The sequence below is a fragment of the Abrus precatorius genome, unplaced genomic scaffold (genome assembly GCF_003935025.1).
Source record: "Abrus precatorius isolate BTA unplaced genomic scaffold, Abrus_2018 Scaffold3, whole genome shotgun sequence".
Lineage (NCBI taxonomy): Eukaryota > Viridiplantae > Streptophyta > Magnoliopsida > Fabales > Fabaceae > Abrus > Abrus precatorius.
The window spans coordinates 32,971,850-32,994,772 of NW_020874373.1; the positions used below are offsets into that span (position 1 = coordinate 32,971,850).

At 32.2% G+C, this 22,923-nt stretch overlaps 5 protein-coding genes across 9 annotated transcripts; 3 read left to right on the forward strand and 2 right to left on the reverse strand.

Moving 5' to 3' along the window:
- Positions 1 to 3,324: 3,324 nt before the first annotated feature.
- On the reverse strand, positions 3,325 to 6,038 carry LOC113863008 (pentatricopeptide repeat-containing protein At4g19890). The gene is made up of 2 exons (XM_027496369.1): positions 3,729 to 6,038; positions 3,325 to 3,511 (listed from the first exon to the last, which is right to left on the reverse strand). Exon 1 carries the CDS (start codon positions 6,036 to 6,038, stop codon positions 3,942 to 3,944), a length of 2,097 nt encoding a protein of 698 aa, XP_027352170.1. The 3' UTR covers positions 3,325 to 3,511; positions 3,729 to 3,941.
- Positions 6,039 to 6,794: 756 nt separating this feature from the next.
- Positions 6,795 to 10,515, forward strand: LOC113863009. The gene is made up of 5 exons (XM_027496370.1): positions 6,795 to 6,835; positions 6,888 to 6,914; positions 8,124 to 8,239; positions 8,838 to 9,128; positions 9,758 to 10,515. The coding sequence occupies exons 3-5, from the start codon at positions 8,132 to 8,134 to the stop codon at positions 10,340 to 10,342; spliced, it is 984 nt and encodes a 327-aa protein (XP_027352171.1). The 5' UTR covers positions 6,795 to 6,835; positions 6,888 to 6,914; positions 8,124 to 8,131; the 3' UTR covers positions 10,343 to 10,515.
- Positions 10,516 to 11,097: 582 nt separating this feature from the next.
- Positions 11,098 to 13,964, forward strand: LOC113862516 (proteoglycan 4-like). The gene is made up of 5 exons (XM_027495598.1): positions 11,098 to 11,131; positions 11,211 to 11,325; positions 11,798 to 11,858; positions 12,550 to 13,267; positions 13,873 to 13,964. Exons 1-5 carry the CDS (start codon positions 11,098 to 11,100, stop codon positions 13,962 to 13,964), a joined length of 1,020 nt encoding a protein of 339 aa, XP_027351399.1.
- Positions 13,965 to 15,214: 1,250 nt separating this feature from the next.
- Positions 15,215 to 18,648, forward strand: LOC113862517 (pentatricopeptide repeat-containing protein At2g44880). The gene is made up of 2 exons (XM_027495599.1): positions 15,215 to 17,161; positions 18,638 to 18,648. The coding sequence occupies exon 1, from the start codon at positions 15,215 to 15,217 to the stop codon at positions 17,099 to 17,101; it is 1,887 nt and encodes a 628-aa protein (XP_027351400.1). The 3' UTR covers positions 17,102 to 17,161; positions 18,638 to 18,648.
- LOC113862925 lies at positions 18,025 to 21,726 on the reverse strand. Of its 5 annotated transcripts, none has more exons than XM_027496230.1 (7): positions 21,554 to 21,726; positions 20,844 to 21,234; positions 20,341 to 20,399; positions 20,089 to 20,205; positions 19,946 to 20,002; positions 19,297 to 19,724; positions 18,073 to 18,631 (listed from the first exon to the last, which is right to left on the reverse strand). In XM_027496230.1, exons 2-7 carry the CDS (start codon positions 21,209 to 21,211, stop codon positions 18,368 to 18,370), a joined length of 1,293 nt encoding a protein of 430 aa, XP_027352031.1. In that variant the 5' UTR covers positions 21,212 to 21,234; positions 21,554 to 21,726; the 3' UTR covers positions 18,073 to 18,367. The 5 variants fall into 5 exon arrangements, with proteins under 5 accessions (XP_027352029.1, XP_027352031.1, XP_027352030.1 ...); XM_027496232.1 differs by adding an exon at positions 18,724 to 18,739 and having other exon boundaries at positions 18,492 to 18,631; positions 20,089 to 20,399; XM_027496231.1 differs by adding an exon at positions 18,724 to 18,766 and having other exon boundaries at positions 18,492 to 18,631; positions 20,089 to 20,399.
- Positions 21,727 to 22,923: the final 1,197 nt, after the last annotated feature.

Consider the following 22,923-nt stretch of genomic DNA (forward strand, 5'->3'; position numbering starts at 1 on the left):
TACCAACAGAAAAATATGCAAAGTTGAAAAGAAAATCAGTTTTTACGGCATCCACGCGAATTATGTTTGTAATTTGTTCATTATTAGAATCACAGAGCAAGCCTACTGAAATTTCAAGGGATTGTCTATTATAAATGGTTAAACTTTTGTAAATATGAATCTTGATCACTTTGTGCAGTTCTTAATTAGCCTCGGTTCGCAAGAATTTTAAAGAGAATTCGTTCATTAGGTAAGTCTAACTCAGTAATCTCATGTTAAAACTACATAAATCCCAAGTTATTAATTTGAAGATATCTGGAACTTACACCTAAGTTGAAATTCATAATACAGTTGCTTTGACTTTCAATTTCTTTTACAAGTTGAAGATTTAGCGCTCTATGTTTTGTTCATGTGGAATTTATTTTACTTAACATAAACATCGAAATTCTACATCCATATTATGTGTCACACTTGTAAACATTATGGTATCTGGTGTTCTGTTTCCAAAGCCTAAGATGCCTCATGCTCATAAACCATACACTATACACCTGAGAATACGTGTATATTACTCAGCTAATAATTAATTTATATAAACAACTCTGATTTGAATTGATTCCCTTTCTAGAAAAGTATAAAAGAAAAGTGTAAATGCACATGTGCTGCTGGTAAGTATATAATGTCATTACTCTATCTCATATAATGATGTCATGAATTACTATATTATAATAATAACACGTGAAAATAATCTTTCATTTTTCTATTGAAGGTTGAAGTTAAGTAGACTGGCTAAACTGCTATATTCCAATAATTTAGAAGAGCTTTTGCGCATCATAATCTGCATAATAAGATTTGATTCCTTTTGTTATTCAGGAAATTAATGTAACGTGGCAATTATTGTATCAGTGAAACGAACAATGAAGGGAAAAAAGTCGCAGTAGATGAATTTTGGTTTCCAATTTTACTAATTTTAACTTTTGGAATTAAGTTTAAGTATTTAAAAGTAGTAAAATTTTATTAAAATAGTTTATTACAATTTTTAGATGTTTAAATCGGGCGAAGAGTGTCAAGCAAATATAAATCTATGTTAAGAGTGCTTACTATATAGTTAGTAATATTAAGAAAGCCTCAAATAAATTTGGTAAATATAATAATTTTATATTTATATTGAGATATAAAAGAATGCTATGAATACATTCTTTAAAACACTATTTTTAATAAAATAAAATTTATTAAAAATTATAAAAGCAAGAGAGATAAATATTAAATTAAAAGTAAAAAAAAGATTCATAAATTTTTTGTAATTTTTGATAAATTCTAATTAATAATTAATAATATATTGAAAATAGTACGTTAAAAACGTTACTTTATTGAAAGACTATTATTTTTTAAATCTGTAGAATAAAGAATTAGTCACACTATCGTGCGGTACACAACCCGAGAAATGATAGCAATTAATCTTGATTGTACAAGATTACTTATCCCTTTCGTGGTAGCAAAAATAGAAAAGAGTAACATTTCTATTATCTATTTCTATTAAATAATTATAAATATAATAATATTTTCATTATTTTTTAATTTTAAAAGTTTATGTAATAAAAACAGGTCGACAAAGAATTATAAAACATGTATGTCATCCACGGCCAAAATAATGAACACGTTGTGGCCCATGTGCAGATGTGCTTTGCTAATTTTTTTAACAAAAGTAAAGAAAAAAGCACTGAATATTTTCACTCTCTTGCTATTTGCAAGATCTCTAATGTCCATCAATCATCTCATAAGGTATTTGGAGACAGATAACGTTTGACCAATTATCAACACCCAATTTTGTCTCCGAGGCAGACAAAACATCATAATTTGCTAATTATCTTTTTATTTTAATAGTTGTAATTTGTATTTAATTTTACCTTTATTCCTTTTTTATTTTTTACCCTTTTTTTTTGTTGTTAAAAAACGATTAGGAAAAAAATAGTTAAAGTTGTCTAAATTTTTTGTCCATTGCCCTAGCCCATCCCATATTTTGGCAGGAAAAATTATTGAATATTGGGCTTAGAATCCTGAAAATCACACTTTGGGAGAGCTACAGGGCCTAGTTGTTAGATATTTAACTTAGAACTTTCAAATCCTTATTTCTCATTGGTCACAAACCTCTCGACGAAGGTTTCAGGAATATAAATATATCATCAAGATTTCCCACCAAAGCAAAAGCACACAGATATGATTTTAATAGAATATCAAAATCATTAAGGATTACAGCATTAGCTTTAGATCATCACTACTCCCCCTTGGTTATTTTCTTCTTTGCTGAATAAAATTTAGTTCATTAAAAGAAGTAAAAAGAAAAGAAAGAAAAAAGAACATCCCTAACAGTAGTAACCCTGTATGGAGGGTCTAGACCCTAATAGCAGTGCTACAAAACTTTAAGATAAAAATATAGGGGAAAAAGAGTGAAAGTGAAATATAAATGATATGCCATAACTGAATATAATAATTTACTTTATCTTCACATTTGACATTGCAGGAGAATGGGATACTGTTTGAAGTCCAAACTTGTTACGAGGAGCTTCAGCAACAGCAGCATCATCATCATCCTCTACATTGGCAAATCAGCCAGTAGCTTCATTAACAAATCGACACACTATACACAGTACACCTGTCAGCAGTAGATGGTATGTTGTTGTCTTTGCAGTAAACATCAAGGTTCGTCTTTAAAAAATTGACAACGGCTTTACCAGTTCTTAAAACTGTACAAACTCCACCTTAGTGCCCAAAAATCACAATCCTATCCACACTAGTTCTTTTCAGGGACCAAAGTGTCACTTGGTTAAGGAATTATATGATCAATACTTGTGATTTTTAGGTCTTAAGGTGAGATCTTTATATTATCAAGGACTAATGTGTCCCATGATGAGTTTCTCAGGAACAAATTTGGTGTTTAATTCATTGTCTTTGAGACTTAATACTGATAACAGCAAAAGTATGCTTCTGAGTTCTGATGCTATCACCGGTGGAAAATTTCAGGATTGAGAAGGCAAACACCAAAAGAACAAGGATGGTTGGATAGCACTCTTCATTTCTCTGTTTTTCTTCAGGTAGCATATGTTTGATTTTGGTATTTCTATAATTGTATATATTGGTGTGAGGAGTCGGTTTTTCCTTTGGCATTGAATCAATTTCAGTAGAGAATTGTTTCCCAGTTTGCAAATCTGCAGTGGAGTTGTATGAAACATGGTCATCTTATTGATAGAAAGTGAGAGGTCTTTGGTATAAGGGGTGAGTGACACTGCCATTTAAACAAGCCAAAAGAGAGCGCTATTTTCATATAATCCAATTGGGACTTTCCATAAATACAAAATGGATTCACAGGTGACAAGCCAACGAGACTTTCGATAATCTCAAAGCTAACTGTCTCTTGCAGGATGTAGGTAATTGTAATCATCAAAAGAATAATATAAGAACCTTTCCAGTCCAACTTATTTCAATAAAAGATGACCTTAGATGCATCTGACAGACAGACAAGCTCATCAAAGGAAACCTGAAAAACAGAAAGAAAATATTGACAAACTTAATTTTGCTGTTGTATCTGCTGTTCCACTTCTACGAAAACATGAAGTGGAACAGGAAGAGAACACTGGATGAGAAACTACAAAGGCATGATATTCAAATAAACTTTAACTTTTGATATAAAACTCATAAGTTAAGGATTTCAAACTTTCTAGAATTTCAATGGGATGATGCAAATGTAAGATTACCTCATGAGTTACAGACTTGGTGCCTTTCATGACCCCAGGTGTTGATCGCATTAAATAGTAGTCTAATGCAGAATTCAGTATCAAGATGTCGCAAATCTCACATCATTAGTGGCAAGGGTATTTACCCCCAAATACTTCAAATACAAAATTCAACTAGTTACTGATCTAGATGCAACCAGCCTTAGAAAGCATCAAGGCCCATCATACATTTTGTTATTTAGTGACTTTGAGTGCCAAACGATTTTCCTTGTATATTCTTGCAGACAAATCAGAAACAAGAGCATACTTATTGCTTTCATAGCATGCAGTCATAAATGCTGCTAAAGTCACACGATTGACACAAAGGTCCATGTCTAGTAACTTATGAAAGAACAGTGCTGCTATACCTACTTTCCTCTCGCTACATAACTTCCTGACCAGGGTATTAACTGTCCGGATCCAGAGTTTTTTTTCTAGCCTTTCAAGAACAACCATAGCAGAGCAACAGTCATCTATCTTGCAATATTCATAAGCCAGAGTTACTCGAGTAACTTCACATGGAGTAAGTCCCTTTTCTATCATTGCATCATACAACCTACGAGCCTCATCCAACTTTGACTGTTTACAAAGCCCACTTATAAGAGCACCATAAGTAATAGAATCCGGAGTACAACCGTGGTCACTCATCCTATGGAAAAACTTCAGTGCCAAGCTCAAATTGCCTTCTTTGCAATAACCACATATCATTGATGTATAAGTTTTGTTTGTTGGTACAAGTCCAAATCTCACAGCTTCCTCAAAAAACATCTTGCTTTCTGTCATTCTTTTTTCCCTACAGAAAACTGCAATCAATGTGGTGTATGAATGAATGTCAGGTTGAATACCACTTTTGACCATCTTGTTGAATAACACCAATGCTGGCTTTATCTCTGCCTGTTTGCAATGTTCAGCTATGAGAATAGTATAGGTGACTTTGTCAGCTTTCAACCCATTATTAAAGCTACTCTTAAGCACTTCATAAGCCTCTTTTACCCTTCCCTTTTTACAAAGGCCATCAACAATGGCATTATATGTACAGATATTGGGACTGAAACCCTCCTCATTCATTTGATTCATCAAATCATATGCTCTTTCAAAATTTCCTGCTTTGCAGTGCCCATCAATGAGAGTTGTGTATGTGTTTGTGTTCGGGACTAAGCCCTGTTCTTTCATTCGACTCAGCAGCATTTCTGCCCGGTTCAGTTTATCATCTTTGCAATACCCACTTATCATGGCAGTATACGTAAGAACATTAGGCTTGTGATTTTCACTTCGAACAAGCTTAAGAAACAGTCTGAATGCCTTTTCAGTCCACCCTTTCTTGCAGAGACCATCAATCAACGCTGTATGTGTATACACATTAGGCTTCCAACCTTTACCAACCATCTCCTCCAACATTTCAAACGCCTGCTTGATGCTGCCCCTTTTGCACAACCCTTCAATCATAGACGTGAAATTAATCAAATTGGGCTTCAAACCCATGTCACTCAACTTACGGAAATACCATAATGCTCTCGTTGCAAAACCCTTCTCACAGAATTCACTGATCATTAACGTCATCGTTGCATTATCAACCACAAATCCCCTCTCAAGCATGACACTTAACCACCTATCCGCCTCCACAACATTACCCATCTTACAGTATGCAACAACCATCATCCTATAGCTAGCAGAATTAGGCTGAACCCCTCTCACACACATTTCCTCAAACAGGTACTCTGCATATTCAACCCAACCCATTTCACTAGTAACCTTAATGACCCAATTCAGTGTTCGAGTATTGGGAATCAAGCCTTGGTTATGCAACTCAATAACCATTTCCACAGCCTCTTTCAACCTCCCAATCTCAGCAAAACTCTTCACCATACACTGAACCACTTCATGTGCTTTCTCTGAATTCGCATTCCCAATGAGAGACGTTGCACACACAATGTAAAGGCGCATGAAATGTCGAAACTTGGGGTACCCAATTGCCCAATTGAAGAAGCTCAGAGCCACCATTGAACCAGCTTCACCTGCAAGCGAAGCAACAATGGTAACAGCTTGCTCGTGGGTCAAGGAATCAGCATCAACGTCAAGGTGGAGTCTTGGAGAAGAAACTCTCATGTGGGCATGCTGATAGTATGAATCACACACCAACGAGCAAACCCTTTTGACCATGGACTGGGATGCAGGCATGGATGATGATGATGATGAAGAAGAACAGTAGCACAGTGTTTTTCTGCTAAGGATGAATGATGAGGTGAGTCTTTGTGTAAAGCCATGAGTTCTGAGAATCACGGAGGACAACATGAAAAGAGTGTTAGTGGAAACCAAATGTGGCAATCAAGTTCTTACTACGAAGTAGTATTCCAGTATTTGAAGTTTGAAAAATAAATTAAACTTGAATAATTAAAATTAAAATGATTAAAATTATGCATAGTTTACAGTAAATGAATTAAGTCTTAAAAGAAGTATAGACATATTTTAATATGTAGTGATTGCGAAAATTGCTTTCATATTTTTATTTTATTGGCTTTGTTAATTAAATGATTAATAATACTTTTTTATTAAAATAAATATTTATTGTATTTTTTATATTTTTGATACAATAAATTAATTTTTAATAAAAAATATTATTTTTAAATATTTAAACTTAATTTTAAAAATGAAGTTAATAAAATTGTTATTTTGTTATAAAATTTATATTAATGAATCATTTATTTATCATGCAAATAAATATATTTAATTGTTAATTTACCAAAAAGAATATATATTTAATTGTTAAATATATAAATTATCTTATATAGTAGTATAAACATTTTTAAAAGAAAAATAAATTTATAATATATGATTATTTTGTAGCGATAATTTATTGTTTTATAAAAAAATTGAATATGATATCTTTAATTGTTGTTATTTAAAATTTTTATTTTGATATATTAATACTTGTTGTAGTATATAAAAAATTATTTTTTCGAGTGAATAACTTTTATTACTAATTCTGATAATTTTTAAAATAAAAATGACATAAATTCTTAATATAAAAAATATTAAATAACTGCTAAATGTTTATTTCAGGCTACAAAAGCAGGACACACTGCCAGTCCGAGTGTGATGTGATTATGAAGAAAAGCTTAGAGTGAAGTAATATAAAAGCTGCAGTGAGATTGTGAAGAAAAGCTTTGAGTGAGTCCAATCTTTTTGGTTTTAATTTTTCGTTAAAAATTTCATGTCGTGGCTTCTGAGAAATTTTCGCCTTCAATTTTACTGACAATTCAGTGCAAAGTTGGCATATATTTTTATGTGGTTTTCTTTTCTTTTTTTTTTGCTTTTTTATGCTAATCCATAGTCTGTCTATGATGGTTAATTTTGGTTCCCTTCCTTTGATTACAATGAAGAATTTCGATTTTCTCTTATGCCTGTTTACGAGGATGCTTGTATGATTCAACAGTTTGGAAGTGCCTGTCGCATTGTCATATGTTGTGTTTGATAAATTGTCTGAAAGGGATGCTGGGAGCTCCTCTCAGCTTCAACTACCGCTGCAATTACAGAAATAGAGTCCCTTTGGAGATTAATATAAAACTTTTATGGTATATATATGTTTGTATATCCACGCGCTTAAACTTTTTATAAAAAATAAATTCACATAATTTAAATAATAATTAATATTTTATCCCTTCACAATATTTTAACAAATGATATATTATTCAAAATATAAGTTTGTTATTGAATTACTGATATAAAAATGTCCAAGTTGTGTAAATTTTTATATATACGATCTTCATGGTAATAGTATAAGAATCAATAGTCGGATTGATAGAATTGGTGTTTGATGAAAAGCTATTGAAAGTATCGTTTTAGTAGGTTTGACACAAGTGCTATTTGATCCTGACTTGTATATATAATGTATTTAAGATATAAGTTTTATTATTATTCTAAAAACCCCATTTTTACATCTTAAAAATAAGCTATTTTTTACTTTTAATTTTAACATTCTAAAAAAATTAATTATAATAAAATTTTTAAACATGTTTATGTGTGTGTCTGTGTAGCTGAGTCTTGTGTCTGTTTCTTACCACACTCAGCTCAATTGCGATTGGTTTTGTAAATACTATAAGTATTTTTGTTTAGTGAGTGAATGCTACTAGAGTAGAAGTGAGTTGAAGTTCATTGTCCCTGTGATTTTTTAAAATATCGATTTATTGCCATTTAAAAATGTGATGATTTCTTTTATACTAAAGAATGGTAAACAAAAACGTTTATAATGTTGAAGACGTCTAAGCTGAGCTTCTCTTGCTGCCTATATTGGACATTTGGACTTGTTAGTTTAATGACCCTTATGCAGTGTTCACATCTTCTAACATTCACTGTGCTTGATTCAAACATTCTGTGAAGATCCACAAATGGATCGTTGGAGTGGAGTTTTGAGAGTGCCATTGCATCATAACAGTGGGACATACCATAGAGTTGGTGCATCGCTCTGCCTTTCTCCTGAAACCAAAACCCTGAGGGTAAGTTAGTTCCTTAAAGGTGAACCCCCAAAGTTAATAGATAAGAGTAGAGCTTTCAATTCACATCATCTAAAAGCGGAACAAGTTACTTGTTATAACTGTCATAGCCTTTTATTTTATATTTTAGCTTTAATTGGCTTGCTTATTTTTGCTGTTTTACAAAAGTAGAAAATCGTGCCTTGGACTCTGCTGTAAATTATTTGAATTTCTTTTATCTGTAAACCGAAGTTATCTTTTCTAGGTTATGGACTTACTGAAAATGTAAACATATCATGGCTCAATAATGCTTTCTATGCGAGCATGAGAAGAAGTTGGTCAATAATTTGCTTCTCATTGTAAGCAATCACTGGTGAGCATTTTTTTTTTCTTGAATTGACTTAGTATGGTTATTCCCTGTGTGTGGTTAAAATTTTGCGAATTGATGGGCTTATGTATATAGGTTTTCACTATTTTGAAAATGTGAAATAGAGCATTTTGATATGCTTGCAACTTCAATTCAGAAGTCGCTGTTTCATTTTCTTGAATAAGGATGTTTCCAAACCTTTACATCACCATTGCCATTTTGCATATCAAGCATTATTCTTCTGATTCATTGCAGGTACCTGTAGCGAATGCCATCTTCTTCTGTGGTGATCAAGTCGAAGGGACTGGTAATCCAGTGATTGAAAGGCTATCAGACTTACAGAAACTATCTGAAATTGTTGTTTCCAAATTTGGTTCTTTCATCAATGCTTGGGTTATTGAGGCTTCTGTTTTCAATGGACCTTTTGCTGTCTATAAGGACTTCATGCAATCTGTGAATCAATATGGAGAGCCAATGTCATATCATCCAACTGGGTTCCCTGCATCTACATCGACTGTCTCACTCTTATCTAACTGTCTTGAAGAAGTATGCCCTGTTCTTCGCCTTCTTATATGCTACACATTGCTTTTTCCATGACTACAACTACTTTACTTCATGCAGTTGTTGTTGGGTCCAAGTAATGTTTTGGCTCTTAATGCACAGTAGTTCAAGAATCAAAGCAGAGAGATATTTGCATTTATGGTTTAAAATCTAAACCAGTATTGATGTCTGTATAGTAAAACTTCTATGGCTAGATTTGGATATTCTATGCCATTTCATAAGCCTTAATAAGACTACCTTCCCCATTAGGTCAACCAGAATGGAAGACAGCAAAAGGAAAAAAAAATAGAGATTCTCATAAAGAGAATCCTCTTTGCTTTTTATCAAAACAAAATTCACACCTGAAAACCTTCCTCATTCCTAGTCCTATCTGTCATGTGTGCTGGGTGTTGACAACATAAATTTCCATCTTGACCATTATTCACATCATATAATCCTAGTAACTGTATAACCAAATCTTTAGCAAATGTATTCCATATTCAAACCAGGTTCTGGCTCCTTAGCCTCTGTAAATTGATGATCCTTTGCAGAATCTACCGTTTTGCACTTGTTCGCAACTTGTAATCACTGCTTGCATTGAATGCTTTCCATATTTTAAATTTCTTGTAATGCAGGTGAAAGAAGTCATTTTGGGAAGGCAAGTAGATACAAAACCTGACTGCACTTCTTCCTCCAGTTTTAACCAGCCCAAAACATTCATTCTTGGATTTAGCAAAGGTGGAGCTGTACTTAACCAGATAGTTACTGAGCTTGGCTTCTCAGATATTGAATCTAATGTGAACTTACCTGATGTGGGACAACCTATGGTAAAAAAATCCAGTGGGTCAGAGGAGATTTCTATAGTACCTAATACAAAGGAATGCTTACTGAACAGCATCAGTGAGATTCATTATGTTGATGTTGGTTTGAACTCTACTGGGGCATATTTAACTAACCATGATGTTTTTGAGAGAATCTCCAAAAGGCTCATACAAGGAGCCCCTCAACTCCGCTTTATCCTTCATGGAACTCCAAGACAATGGAGCGACAAACGGCGAGTTTGGATAAGGAATGAAAGGGACACAATGCTGCATTTGCTTGAATCTGAAGCCCATAAGAGTAGGGGGAAATTAGAAGTGTGTACAAGGTATTATTTTGCAGATAAGTCTCCAAGTATGCAGATGCACTTTGAAATAATTGAAAGTTTAGACGTAAGTTAATAATTCATATTTCATAGGTCGAATGAAAAATGTCCTAATCATCTGGTTGATTGACACTATCTAGTGTTCTGTTGGATTGTTCAAAAATGGAAAAAGTGAATTTCACTAGTATTCCCTTTAGCTAAGCTAGATGGTGATTCAAATCTCACAAGATGTATCACATGTAACATGAAGTAAATTAATACCGCTTCGAACATCATCTATCTAATGTTATATGGAATAGAGCGTGAATGTTCGTAAATTAATACTTCTTCCATCTCATATTATATGTTACTTTGAGTATTTTAATTTATTTTAAAATGTTTAAAGAAAATGTTTGTTATTTTTTTTCTAATAATGTTTTCATTTATTGGTAAATCCTATCTAACTATTTAAATAAATTTGTTTAGTATATTTTAAATCTTTTATTAGGGGAATTTTTGTTGAAAAAAAAGCCCATTTGATCATAATAGTTTATATAATTAATTATTTTTTTAAATATAGATTACCCCTTAAAAGATAAATAGTATTAGATGGTAGAATTATAAAGTAAACTTCATTAATTAAACAATTGTTCTGCTTTAGTTGCATCGCAAGCTATTCCAAGCCAAGAATCAAATCTATAAATAGTAAAAGAATTGATGATATATTATTGGAAGTGTGTAGAGAATGTCATCCTTTTCTTCAACCGCAAAATTAGAGATACCATTACCCCACTCTAAATACTTGTTTAACTACAGCTTTTGTGTTCAAGTATTCACAGCAAAAAAATAAAAATGGCGATGAGCATGGGTTTCATGGCAGGAAAAGGTCATTAAATTTCTATCCCTTCATATAGTACTTATTTTGTCTTATACTAATGCTATATCATTTTAATTTTTAATCACAGGACTGTCAACGACCCAGATGGTGGATTTGGTAATGGATACACTGTATATGCGATTTGCTGAAAAAAATGTCAATGATTTTGATGGATTCAATGTTGGCATTCTCGATACCTTCAAGTAAGCATGCAATTCAATTCCAACGAAAATTTAATCTATCATCAAGTTATTTCCTTTGGAATGATATGTAAATGAAGATAATTAAAAACATAAAAGTTACATAGGATGTAATTAATGATTAAGACGCATATAGTAATTCAATGGTTAGGATCTAGTGTTTCATTTGTAATTGTGAAAATACTTTCAATTATGTTTGTTTTTTAAATCCTCAATTGACATATTTTAGAGCGTGTGAAATTTTAAGAAGATATTTTCATGTCAACAATCAGAATAAAACAAAATCATTGAAGTCCTTTATTTTGCCATACATTTATACAGTAAATAATGGAAAGCGCATTGAAAATAAAATTTCGTTTGGAATGGACTCGTAGCCCATACACACTGCTTCATTTGATAAACCTTTCTTGTTATCCACTCTCTCAAAAAAGTGGTTAATCTTTGTCACTCATTCTTGGTAATAAATTGAATGCAGCACTATCAACATGGCCTTACCCGGCAAGCATTATGTTGCACCATCATATAAAGATGTAAAGGTTAGTTATCCTCTGGGATAACGTTTACTTCATTTGCATGCATCATAAAACTTCTTATGCTAAGACAACAATTTAATTTTTATTTGTTAGTATATAATAAGAACATATATATAATAGTTTTTATTAAAGATTAAAAGATATCTTGAAATCCAATAGTTTGATAATATTGCATGTTATAATTTTTAATAAAAATTTACTATTTATTAATTTTTTAACATGTGTCCCTAAATACATATTAAAAAATTTGCAGTATAATTTTATCTGACAAGACTAAAAACAAATCCAATAACTACTATTTTGAACTTTGAAGGGTTGATATTAATATGGTCCATAAAAGATATTTAGTAACACCGTAGTTTCTAAAATATAAATAGTGACTTCTCATTTATTCTTCTGTGACACATTGTTTTAACAATATATATTTATTGTCACTAACTCTACCTTAGCATTCGCATGTATATGATTTTCATTTCTCTAATAAATTTATCAAATTTTTCCTTCTTCAACTAAGTTTTTAAAGATTGATATTGTTAGTTGAAGTGAGGTAAAAGGATTTCATTGAGTGCAACTTCAAAAACAAGAGAGAACCTAGATTTCTTTGGGAAAAAAATTTCTATCTCGTGCTCTTCATTCAAAATTTTGCACAAGGCAATAAGATTTTCAGTTATACTCAGATACTTTCATTATTCAGAACTTGTTCAAGCAATGGAAAGAAGCGAAAGAGGAAGACAAAAAGAAGATGTTCATTGACTTCATTAATGAGAATGTGAATATCAACAAAGTGGATGAATCTATGATAATCACTGCAATAGTGGCACCACCAGCAGCCATGATGGCTAAAAAAATAGGAAAAATAGTGCCTCAACTAGCACTTATGAATGTCATACCAGATGTTATATTTGTTCCCTCGGCTACAATTTTGGCTATTAGTGCTACTAAGATCCTAAGATTAATGGTCAAGGGAAAGACAACATCTGAGGATGCAATTGAACAAGATCCTCAAACTCCAATTACACCTCCAACTGAACCAGATCAAACACCAATCACACCTCCAGCTGAACCAGATCAAACTCCAATCACACCTCCAAATGAACCAGATCAAACTCCAATTACACCTCCAGCTGAACCAGATCAAACACCAGTTACCCCTCCAGCTGAACCAGATCAAACTCCAATTACACCTCCGGCTGAACCAGATCAAACACCAGTTACCCCTGCAGCTGAACCAGATCAAACTCCAATTACACCACCAAGTGAACTAAATCAAACTCCAATTACACCTCCAACTGAACCAGATCCTCCAACTACAACTGAACCTACAGAACTAGATCCTCCAACTACACCTGAACCTATAGAAGCAGAACACCTACCTCGTCACGTTCACAAGGACAAAACCTTTTGTGCTTTATGTAATAAATTCCATTGAATAGCATTCAAATATCTTTCCTTCATTATGTATATGTTATTTATTGTTATAATTTCTTGTTATAAGAGGAAGAAAAGGTTACTATTTTTGTTTTTCTTTTATGCCATTTAGAGTTCAGGTAAATACGTGACTGCATTACCTCATTTTTCTTCCTATGCATTGATAGTTTAATAAGTATCAAATATTTATCAGTTAGTAATTATATTAGTGTGTAAGATTAATTTTTAAATATGACCGATATTATAGTTATTATAATTAAGTGTAAGAAAAATGCATAATATTTTTAAGTGCACGTGAACACACTTTCTTTCCTTAATTTATTTCCATATCCATGCTTGACTTGGTATATCTATTATTCCTAATTTAGAATATTATGGTTATTTCGATGAATGATAATTAGGTTCAAATAAAGTTGACTTTTCAAGCTTAGCATGTAGTTTACCTTTGTCTAAGTTTTTGATAGTTATAAAAAAGTATGTGTATGCTTTCTTAAAAATTTTCAGTCTATAGATCTATTGTTAGTATTATTGTTCCTTAGTTAAATTATCAATGCTGTGAATTGAATAAGTATTTTGGTTGTTTAATTAGGTGACTATCTAATTGCTAAAGCAAAGGAAGGAAGAACTAAAGGAAAGCAAGATCCACCGTCTAATGCTATGGCACTGAAGACTCAGAATTGAAAATGGAGCTTGGGAGCCTCCTCAGGATACCCAATGTGATGGCGTGTAATACTAGGCTAATGTTTATTCTCTGGACACCCCAGGCTGACATAATGACTGTACTGTCATGACACTAACATAAAACAAAAGGATAACATGGTAAAAAAAAAATAAAGACACTTCTATCAAACTAGAACTTTTTTTTCAAAGGACATCTTAGGATTTCAAAAAAGCATTGACGAGGATTATTTTATCTCCAATTTTTTTACGAATAGTTAAATCTCTTTGATTAGGATATTGATGTAGCCTGAATTTTTACTCGAGTGGATGATTATGTCGTAATTCTAAGGTTCTATTAATGATATTGAGAAATTATCTTTTGCTCTAAATGCTTTATCAAACTAGTCATTTTTTTTTTATTGATATTGTGGTTTATATTGATTGAAAAATTAATGTATGAAATAGACAACTTTTACATTTAACTACTTTGGAAATATTATAATGGGTCTTGTGGGCTTGTTTTAATTTTCGGAGACTTTTAACCATGGACCCTTGAGAAATAGATTAAGGAATTAACTGTTTTTCAAAATTCTAAGCAATACTAATGAAATAAGGAATGCATTTTCAATTAGTCAAGAAATATAACCACGAATTTCATGATAATAAACTAAATATTTTGTTTTTATTAAAATTAAAGCAATCAGATTAAGTGCTTCGGCAGGAGCAGAGGTAAATGGTGGCACACGTATGTTGGGCCCACCTCCAAGTTTTCAGCAATTTTATAAGAGTATTATATTTTATTTAATAAAAGAATTAAGCTCCTCTAAGTAAGTTAAAAGTTTAGAATCCACTTTTACAATGATTGTCAATTTTACAAATACAGAATAACCTTTTTAAATTTCAATACTCACCTTAAATATAAATATTATATCAGATGAATAAATAAGAATATGATGGTTAATTTTTTTAATCACATAACACTTTAGCCTTGACTTCCTTGCCTAAATTTCTCACTCTAGTCCCATTCATAAAATTTGAAAATGGACAACTTGATACATGATTCCATAATTATAAACTTTTTTGCAAACTAAATCTACATTAATTTAAATGTAAACTTTAAATTTGATGATGCAAATTTAAATTGATTCGTCTTAACGATTCTAATTTATTCAGAAAGGATAACAAACTTATTTAAAATTAACATCCAACTTAACAATGAATACAATTATTTTTACAATTTTTTTTTAAAAAATTATGCATACCTCCCTAGCATGCTCCATAGTTTACCACAGAATTTAGCAGACACAGATGGAACAGTTAAAGACAGCGAAAAACCAATGGGAGAGGCGTCACAGCCACAACGAACACTGTGGAGCCCCGAAGGAAGAAAATGCTTACACCTTCTTCAACGGAAGACGAAGAGCTTCAACACCCTTCTCCAAATCCATGGCTTCATGCTCCATAACTCTCTCCACAAAAACCTCAATCTCCTCACCACTTTCATCACAACCTGCGCTTCCCTCGCTGTCTCTTCTTCGCGTCCCAACAACGCTGTCGCCATTGTTCAACACGCTCGTCGTTTCTTTGATCTCATCGCCACCCACAACCGCGACCCATTTCTCTGCAACTCCATGATCAACACCCACTTCGCCATTCGCCAGTTCGTTGAGCCTTTCACCCTCTACAGAGATCTTTGTAGGGAAAAAACCGCGTTTACACCTGATGGGTACACATTCACGTTGCTTGCGAAGGGTTGTTCCGCTTGCATGGCCGCCAGAGAAGGCCTAGAGCTTCATGGGGTTGTTGTCAAAAATGGTTTTTGCTTAGATTTATATGTGGCAACTGCGTTGGTTGATATGTATGTGAAGTTTGGAGTTGTTGGTAGTGCAAGGAAGGTGTTTGATGAAATGTCTACGAGAAGCAGGGTTTCATGGACTGCTATTATTGTTGGTTATGCGAGGTGTGGGGATATGGACGAGGCTGGGAAGCTTTTTGATGAGATGCCTGATAGAGATGTTGCTGCTTTTAATGTGATGATTGATGGGTATGTGAAATTGGGGTGTATGGGTTTGGCTCAGAATTTGTTTGATAAGATGAGGGATAAGAATGTGATTTCTTGGACTAGTATGGTTTCAGGATATTGTCATAATGGTGATGTTGAATCTGCTAGGTTGATGTTTGATCTTATGCCTGAGAAGAATTTGTTTACTTGGAATGCAATGATTGGGGGCTATTGCCAGAATAAACGGCCCCATGAGGCGTTGAAGTTGTTTCGCGAGATGCAATCGGGTGCTACCGTGGAACCAAATGAAGTGACTGTTGTGAGTGTTCTTCCTGCTGTTGCTGATTTGGGTGCTGTGGATTTGGGTGGTTGGATCCATAGGTTTGCTCAAAGGAAAAGGATTGACCAGTCTGTTCGCGTCTGCACTGCACTGATTGATATGTATGCAAAATGTGGTGAAATCACAAAAGCAAAATTGGTTTTTGAGGAGATGGCTGAAAAGGAAACAGCTTCTTGGAATGCTTTGATAAATGGTCTTGCAGTCAATGGCTATGCAGAGGAAGCGTTGGAGGTATTTACAGCGATGATAAGGGAAGGGTTTAAACCGAATGAGATAACTATGCTTGGTGTATTATCTGCTTGTAACCATTGTGGCCTGGTAGAGGAAGGAAGAAAATGCTTCAAAGCAATGGAGAAATTTGGAATTGCACCTGAGATTGAGCATTATGGTTGTATGGTTGACCTTCTAGGAAGGGCTGGATGCTTGGAAGAGGCTGAAAATTTGATTCAGACCATGCCTTATGATGCTAATGGGATAATATTGAGTTCTTTTCTATTTGCTTGTGGTTACTTTAATGATGTTTCGCGGGCTGAGAGAGTGCTGAAAGAGGTGGTGAAAATTGATGAGGATTGTGCTGGAGACTACGTGATGTTAAGAAACCTGTATGCTACAGAGAAAAGGTGGACAGATGTGGAGGATGTTAAACAAATGATGAAGAAAAGAGGAACAAATAAAGAGGTTGCTTGCAGTGTTATTGAGGTTGATGGTAGCTTCAGAGAGTTTGCAGCTGGTGATTACTTTCATTCACATCTGGAGGTTATTCAGTTAACCTTGGAGCAGTTATGTAAGCAAATGAAAGCCGAAATAATCTGTTGACATTGAAAACATGAGAAAGCTGAAAGGAGAGGTCAAAGGGAAGTGAATGAAAATTGGAAAGTCAGAAGAACATATATGTATTCTTTTATCCCTTTCAAAATTTGAAGTCCATGTCGGAATCAGGCTCATAAGTGGCTAATCTTGGAAAATTTTGGTTTTAGACTAGTAGGTAAACGGTGGCAAGATTGGAACGCACATCGAATTTTATTGAAATATAAAATAACTGAGAACACTTTTGATCCATGAGGCTTGATAATTAATCTTGACCCAAGGCTAATTTGTTAGACCTATAATTTGAGTCTTGAAAATTGAAATTAAAAACTTAATGATTCAGGTGAGTCAAACTTCAAGTTGGTCCAACCCAAAACCATGTCAAATAACATGAAAATAATAGTTTTTAAAAATATATAATAAGTGACAAATTTTACGGTTTTTAACTTAATATTTTGTATAACATAATAGTATTTTATATTAATATAATTTTATTCAAAACATATATCGTAGAACACATTTTGTTTAAATTTCCTATTTTAAAACTTTTATGGCTTAGATCTAAACGATCTTTGAATTTATAATTAATCTACAGTCGAATCAATCTAGCCTTAACCAGATCTTAGTCGGTCAATGATCAGATTGGTTATAAGTTAAAAAACTGATCTGATGAAAATATCATGTGGTCACAAATAATAATAATAATGTTAAATTCAGGTGTAGATGAAACAGATCCACAAGCATCAAATACCTATTGAGAAATTGAGTTGACTAAAAATGGCACAAGTTAAAATGAAGATCGGTTTTTTTATATCGACCGAGGTACACTTTATATACCTGTTAGACTACTTACTAAATATCAGTTAGTTTTAACTGCCAGCTGCTACACAAAAGCAGCATGTTTTCTCTGCTTGCATGATTAACGTATATGAAATCAACAATTTAAGAACATGCTATTAGAAAGAACACAATCATCTTTTGTCAAAAGAATCCCATGATATGCCGCGACTATATAGAGCAAACTGAGAAGATTCATTCAATTCTTGATGCAACAATCCCTAACTAAATTAAGAAATAGTATTTCCTCTAAGAATAGAACATACTATGCTTATTTGCGTTATGTACAATTGAACTCATTTCTTGATGGAAGAAAAAGAAAGCCAGACACAACCAGAATTTACACAGTATGATGTCGCAACATTTTTTATAAATTCTCAGCTCCTCCAGTTGTCTCAAGAAACAATCAATTATTGCATGCAGATTCAGTTTTCCAGGTTATCTCCGCCTCCATCTCTTTGCACCAGACTTCTTCCTTCCCCTCTTTGTGTTCCTGCGAATATTTGATTTTGATGTAGAAGCTTTCAAAGTAGAAACGGCATTCTCTGTGTCCATATCAGATTCTGAGACTTGAATGGCAGAAATGGATTTCTGCTCTTCAACTGATTCCTTTGCTTTCTCCACAAACTGATTTCTAACATTCTCAAAATCATGCAACTCTTCATTAGCTGCCTGATTTTGTACAAGAATTTCATCCTTGATCTGGAGGCAGAAAGGAGGCAAGAAAGGACAACGTTACAATTTTACAATTTCTGTAATGATCCTAAAACATAGAGGGACAGAACAGTTTTTACCCTTTCAACATATAACCTTGTAGATGGATTGGTAGGGTAATGACTACTAAAATTTTTGTTATCAGCTCAAAATTTCAAAGAATCAAAGAAGCACTTATTAATAAGGGATGATAAAGGCATATGACGTGGCAGTTGGCACAACTAGGACTAACCTAGAATATAACATGGCAGGTCAAGAGTAATTTACATACAAATATTTTACCATACACAAGCATAAGAAAAATTTAAAATGAAGTCCCGAGGACATTCATTTGAAAAGTAAAATAAAAGGCTGTACATCTCATTTTTCTGCTGTGAATTGGATAGCAAGAAATGGGAACAGTCATAAACTGCATTATTGAAGTTCTGTTGCATCTCAATTCTTGTGAACAACTTTCTTAATGGATTGATGGAGTAAACAGAAGCTACAAAAACCAACATCATGGTGCAAGTAATGGAAAACCACCTCATCATAATGGTAGCCAATTTCAAGTACAACCACATATAATAGTTCATAACTCACAAATTAATGCAACCAAAACAGAAATTATAGTAACACACAAGTTGAAATTAATTTTGTATAAAAAAACTTACATTTTCTTGCAGAACCTCGAGGTGGGGCCTATTGGTGGTTTCAATAAAGGGAGCTATCCCTTCCCTAGTTGACAAAGTATTTTCAGTCAAAAGTAGATCTTCGGTGTTTAACTCAGATGTATTCTGTGATGAAGGATGAACAAAACTAACTGGAAGTGTGTTTTCATTGCCGGCAAAAGAAGCAGAATTATGGCCAGAATGATTAAATCCATCAGATGGTCCAATCATGCTCAATTGAGTTACAGAACAAAACTTTCCTGGATTTTCACTAACCACATTATCAATCCGAGCTTTCAATTTCTGAACTTGTGACTGTAGGTCTTCAATCTTTTGAATGATGTCATTGACTGCTTTATCATTATCTTCATGCTCTACAGAAGACCATATACTATTAAACTTGAGCTCCTCAATGTTATCTGCATTACCTCCTGATATCATTGAAACAGGATGCAACATTTTAGAATCTCACGGAAAGTGGAAACATATAACCATTGATTAAAACCTTTTTCGCATAATTCATGCCAATAAACACATGAAAATCTGTGTATGTAATTCATTCACCTTCTACAATTCACAATTTAACAATGAGATAAATTATAATAGCTACATACATAACAAAAACAGCATTATTTATAGTACTGCTACTCACTCAAGGCATCACCATGGAAATCTTCCAAACAAGCGTCATGACTATGGTTTTTGTTTTCTGAAAAGCAACACAAAAAGAGAAAAAGATTAATACAGAGGAGAAATGCATTGGAAAAAAATACAACCAACCAAGAAATGTCATACCATAGTAAGAGAATATACTATGGCTAGACATATATGATGATAAATCACGTTCTTCAGCCTTGTTCCTTTTCTTTCTCTTCATAACTTTATTCCTGCGATTGCCATCAGATATGGGTACTGATTTGACATTAAAATCATCCACTGAAAACTTTGAAAACTCAAGCTGCTTCATATAATCATATGCTGCAAGCTCTGTATCATATTTCAGTGCTAGAGAGTTAAGTTTCTTCAGTTGCAACTCTATCCACTTACAGCGCCACCTAATAGGATGAACGAACCTCCTCCAATGCACTGTGGTCGTCTTGTTCTTTCTGAATGGGTAATAGTGTAAATTGTCAAAAATGTAAGCAACTGATATTATAATCAAACACATAGCAGCTAAACAACATAATGTGGGAAATCAAACATGAAAACTATCACAACTCTAGTCAATGGCAACAAAGTTACAAAAACAACTGATAGACAAAATTTTACTTTTAAGACTGTATTACATAAAACTTATCAAAATAGAGAGAATAGAAGCAGATGATTCTTCTGTAATATCTACCTAGAAAGTAACCCTAAAAAGTGTTGCGCCAGACTTTCAAACATGTCTTTTATTAGGGCAAAAGGACGAAATTTAACTGTAAAAAGAATTGGATAATAATCCTTCTTCTCTGTATGGTGATAGTTTTCTTTCCCTGTTTTTTCGATGTTTTCAGCTATGTTTTCTAAATAAACAATACAAGAAGATTGAAACTGAGTCACAAACATACCTAACAGCAGTCTTACTCCAATCATCACACATTGGTGATTCTACTTCAGTGTCAGTGAATGCTGAGCCCAAGGCATCTTCTACACCAGATCCCGTATCACCAAAAGAACTGGAACTGGAACACTCAGTGTCAGTGTCATCCTCACAAGCATCTTCAACTGGCTTGCCACCAGAAATTATGCACCCACTTCCAATAATATTAACCTGAACATCCTCCTCATTTCCACAAGACAAAGAACTCTGTAAAATTCCCTTGCAGTTAGTTCCAGGTTGCAGAACCACCTGTTCTTTTGATTCTGAAAATGCAGGAACAGGTACATTTTCCTTTTCTAGGGTACCTTCTTCTGACTTCACATTGCTTGTACCCATTTTACAAAATCATCCAACTTTCCCTATTCAGATATAACAGCAATTATCAGACCACAGTGTGATGATTAAAATTGGACGCATTAGAATCTCCCATCCACTTTACAGAAAAATCAACTTGCCCCTGAAAACCCTTATGAAGAAATTGCAGGCCACCAGTTGTAAAATTATTAAAATTTTGAAAGAAAACATGTATAGTAAAAATTAAACAAGTATAATATAATCTTCATAGAACTAGGTTAGTACAAAAACATATGGTATCATAAAGGGGTTGTTATGATTTATCAAAAAATTAACACAAACCCAGAAATCAATAATTAGAGGAGAAAGGGAGAGAACACTTACTAAGGAAGAGATGAATTTCCTTTGCTGAGTAGAAATTGGGATTGTTGTTGAATGGTTGTTGATTTGGCAGCGCAGAACTCACAACACTTGGAACATATTGTTAAGCTTTCGTGGGTACTACTCTCTCGGAAGATATGAAAATATTTGTTATTATTTATTTTTAGTATAGACTCACAGGAATTTCCTCTGCAGTTATTTTTTAAAGAAATACATATTCAAAATAAATAATAAAATAAATTTTAAATATCAATGAAATAATAACATTATATCATATAATATTATCAAATACTATTATTTAAATGATGCAAAATTTATAAAGAAATTAAGTTAATAAAAAATAAGTTAAAACTTTGAAATTGCTCACTACATATACAGCGTAACTGCCATATAAGTTAAAATAATTAATATATGTAATAGTTACATATCAAAATCACATTTATTATAAATTTTAATTGATTCGTGAGTACAATTTTTACACTAAAATCATTTATATTTTTTTATACAAATTTTTAATAGATTATTTCATATTTTATAATTTTTTACAAGTTTTACATAGATTCTTTTATAATTTATTATTTAATAAAAATTTTAAACTAAAAAGTTAAAAATAATTTTATCAAATATCTAAAAGTTAAATATAAAATCTTTTCTTATAAAAGTAATGTTTTCACAAAAAGCATGACTACATGTTTAAAATATAACTTTTAAAAATTAAAATTTAGTAAATAATATGCATATATAGATAATAATTAAAATTATATATATATATATAAAGATGTTAAATTTAAAAAATTTGAGATTAACTCATTTAAATAATTCATATTACTTTTAAATTTAAACTTATTTATTTTAATAAATAAATAATTTAATTGAATATTTAATGAATTAATCTTGAATAATTTATGAATAAATCAATTTATTTATAAATGTTATGTAATTTTTTACACCTAGTATGTAATTTTTAATTTAATATTATTTTAAATATAAAAATTTAATCTTTTTAAATAAAATAAAATAATATTTATTATCAATAATCAAAATATTTTAATTTTAAATTTAATAATATTTGTGCAATCCATATGCAGTATATAAAAAGTTTCTTATTTTTTATTATATTAAATTTTTTTTAATTTTAAAATTGATTATTATATCAAATATGACAAGAAATTGTTATAGAATGTAAAGTCACTATATATTTATAATTTAATCAACTATCATGCAACATGTATTAATATTAATGTGTAATATCTTACATAAATATTAATTTTTAATTTTTTCGAATTACTTATTTATTTTATATAATAGAAAAATTATTATAATATTCATTAATTTTTTACTTTAATAAATATAAAAATAGTCAAATATTCTTA

Coding starts and splice junctions, on each gene's coding strand:
- LOC113862517 (XM_027495599.1), top strand. CDS start 15,215: ATGCTCCATAGTTTACCACAGAATTTAGCAGACACAGATGGAACAGTT.
- LOC113863009 (XM_027496370.1), top strand. CDS start 8,132: ATGGATCGTTGGAGTGGAGTTTTGAGAGTGCCATTGCATCATAACAGT. Junction 8,240..8,837: donor CTGAAACCAAAACCCTGAGG/GTAAGTTAGTTC, acceptor GATTCATTGCAG/GTACCTGTAGCGAATGCCAT. Junction 9,129..9,757: donor TATCTAACTGTCTTGAAGAA/GTATGCCCTGTT, acceptor CTTGTAATGCAG/GTGAAAGAAGTCATTTTGGG.
- LOC113862516 (XM_027495598.1), top strand. CDS start 11,098: ATGGCGATGAGCATGGGTTTCATGGCAGGAAAAG. Junction 11,326..11,797: donor GGCATTCTCGATACCTTCAA/GTAAGCATGCAA, acceptor AATTGAATGCAG/CACTATCAACATGGCCTTAC. Junction 11,859..12,549: donor CATCATATAAAGATGTAAAG/GTTAGTTATCCT, acceptor TTCATTATTCAG/AACTTGTTCAAGCAATGGAA.
- LOC113862925 (XM_027496228.1), bottom strand. CDS start 21,211: ATGGGTACAAGCAATGTGAAGTCAGAAGAAGGTACCCTAGAAAAGGAA. Junction 20,400..20,843: donor TGGAGTAAGACTGCTGTTAG/GTATGTTTGTGA, acceptor TTACCCATTCAG/AAAGAACAAGACGACCACAG. Junction 19,725..19,945: donor TTTCCATGGTGATGCCTTGA/GTGAGTAGCAGT, acceptor CAATGATATCAG/GAGGTAATGCAGATAACATT.
- LOC113863008 (XM_027496369.1), bottom strand. CDS start 6,038: ATGTTGTCCTCCGTGATTCTCAGAACTCATGGCTTTACACAAAGACTC.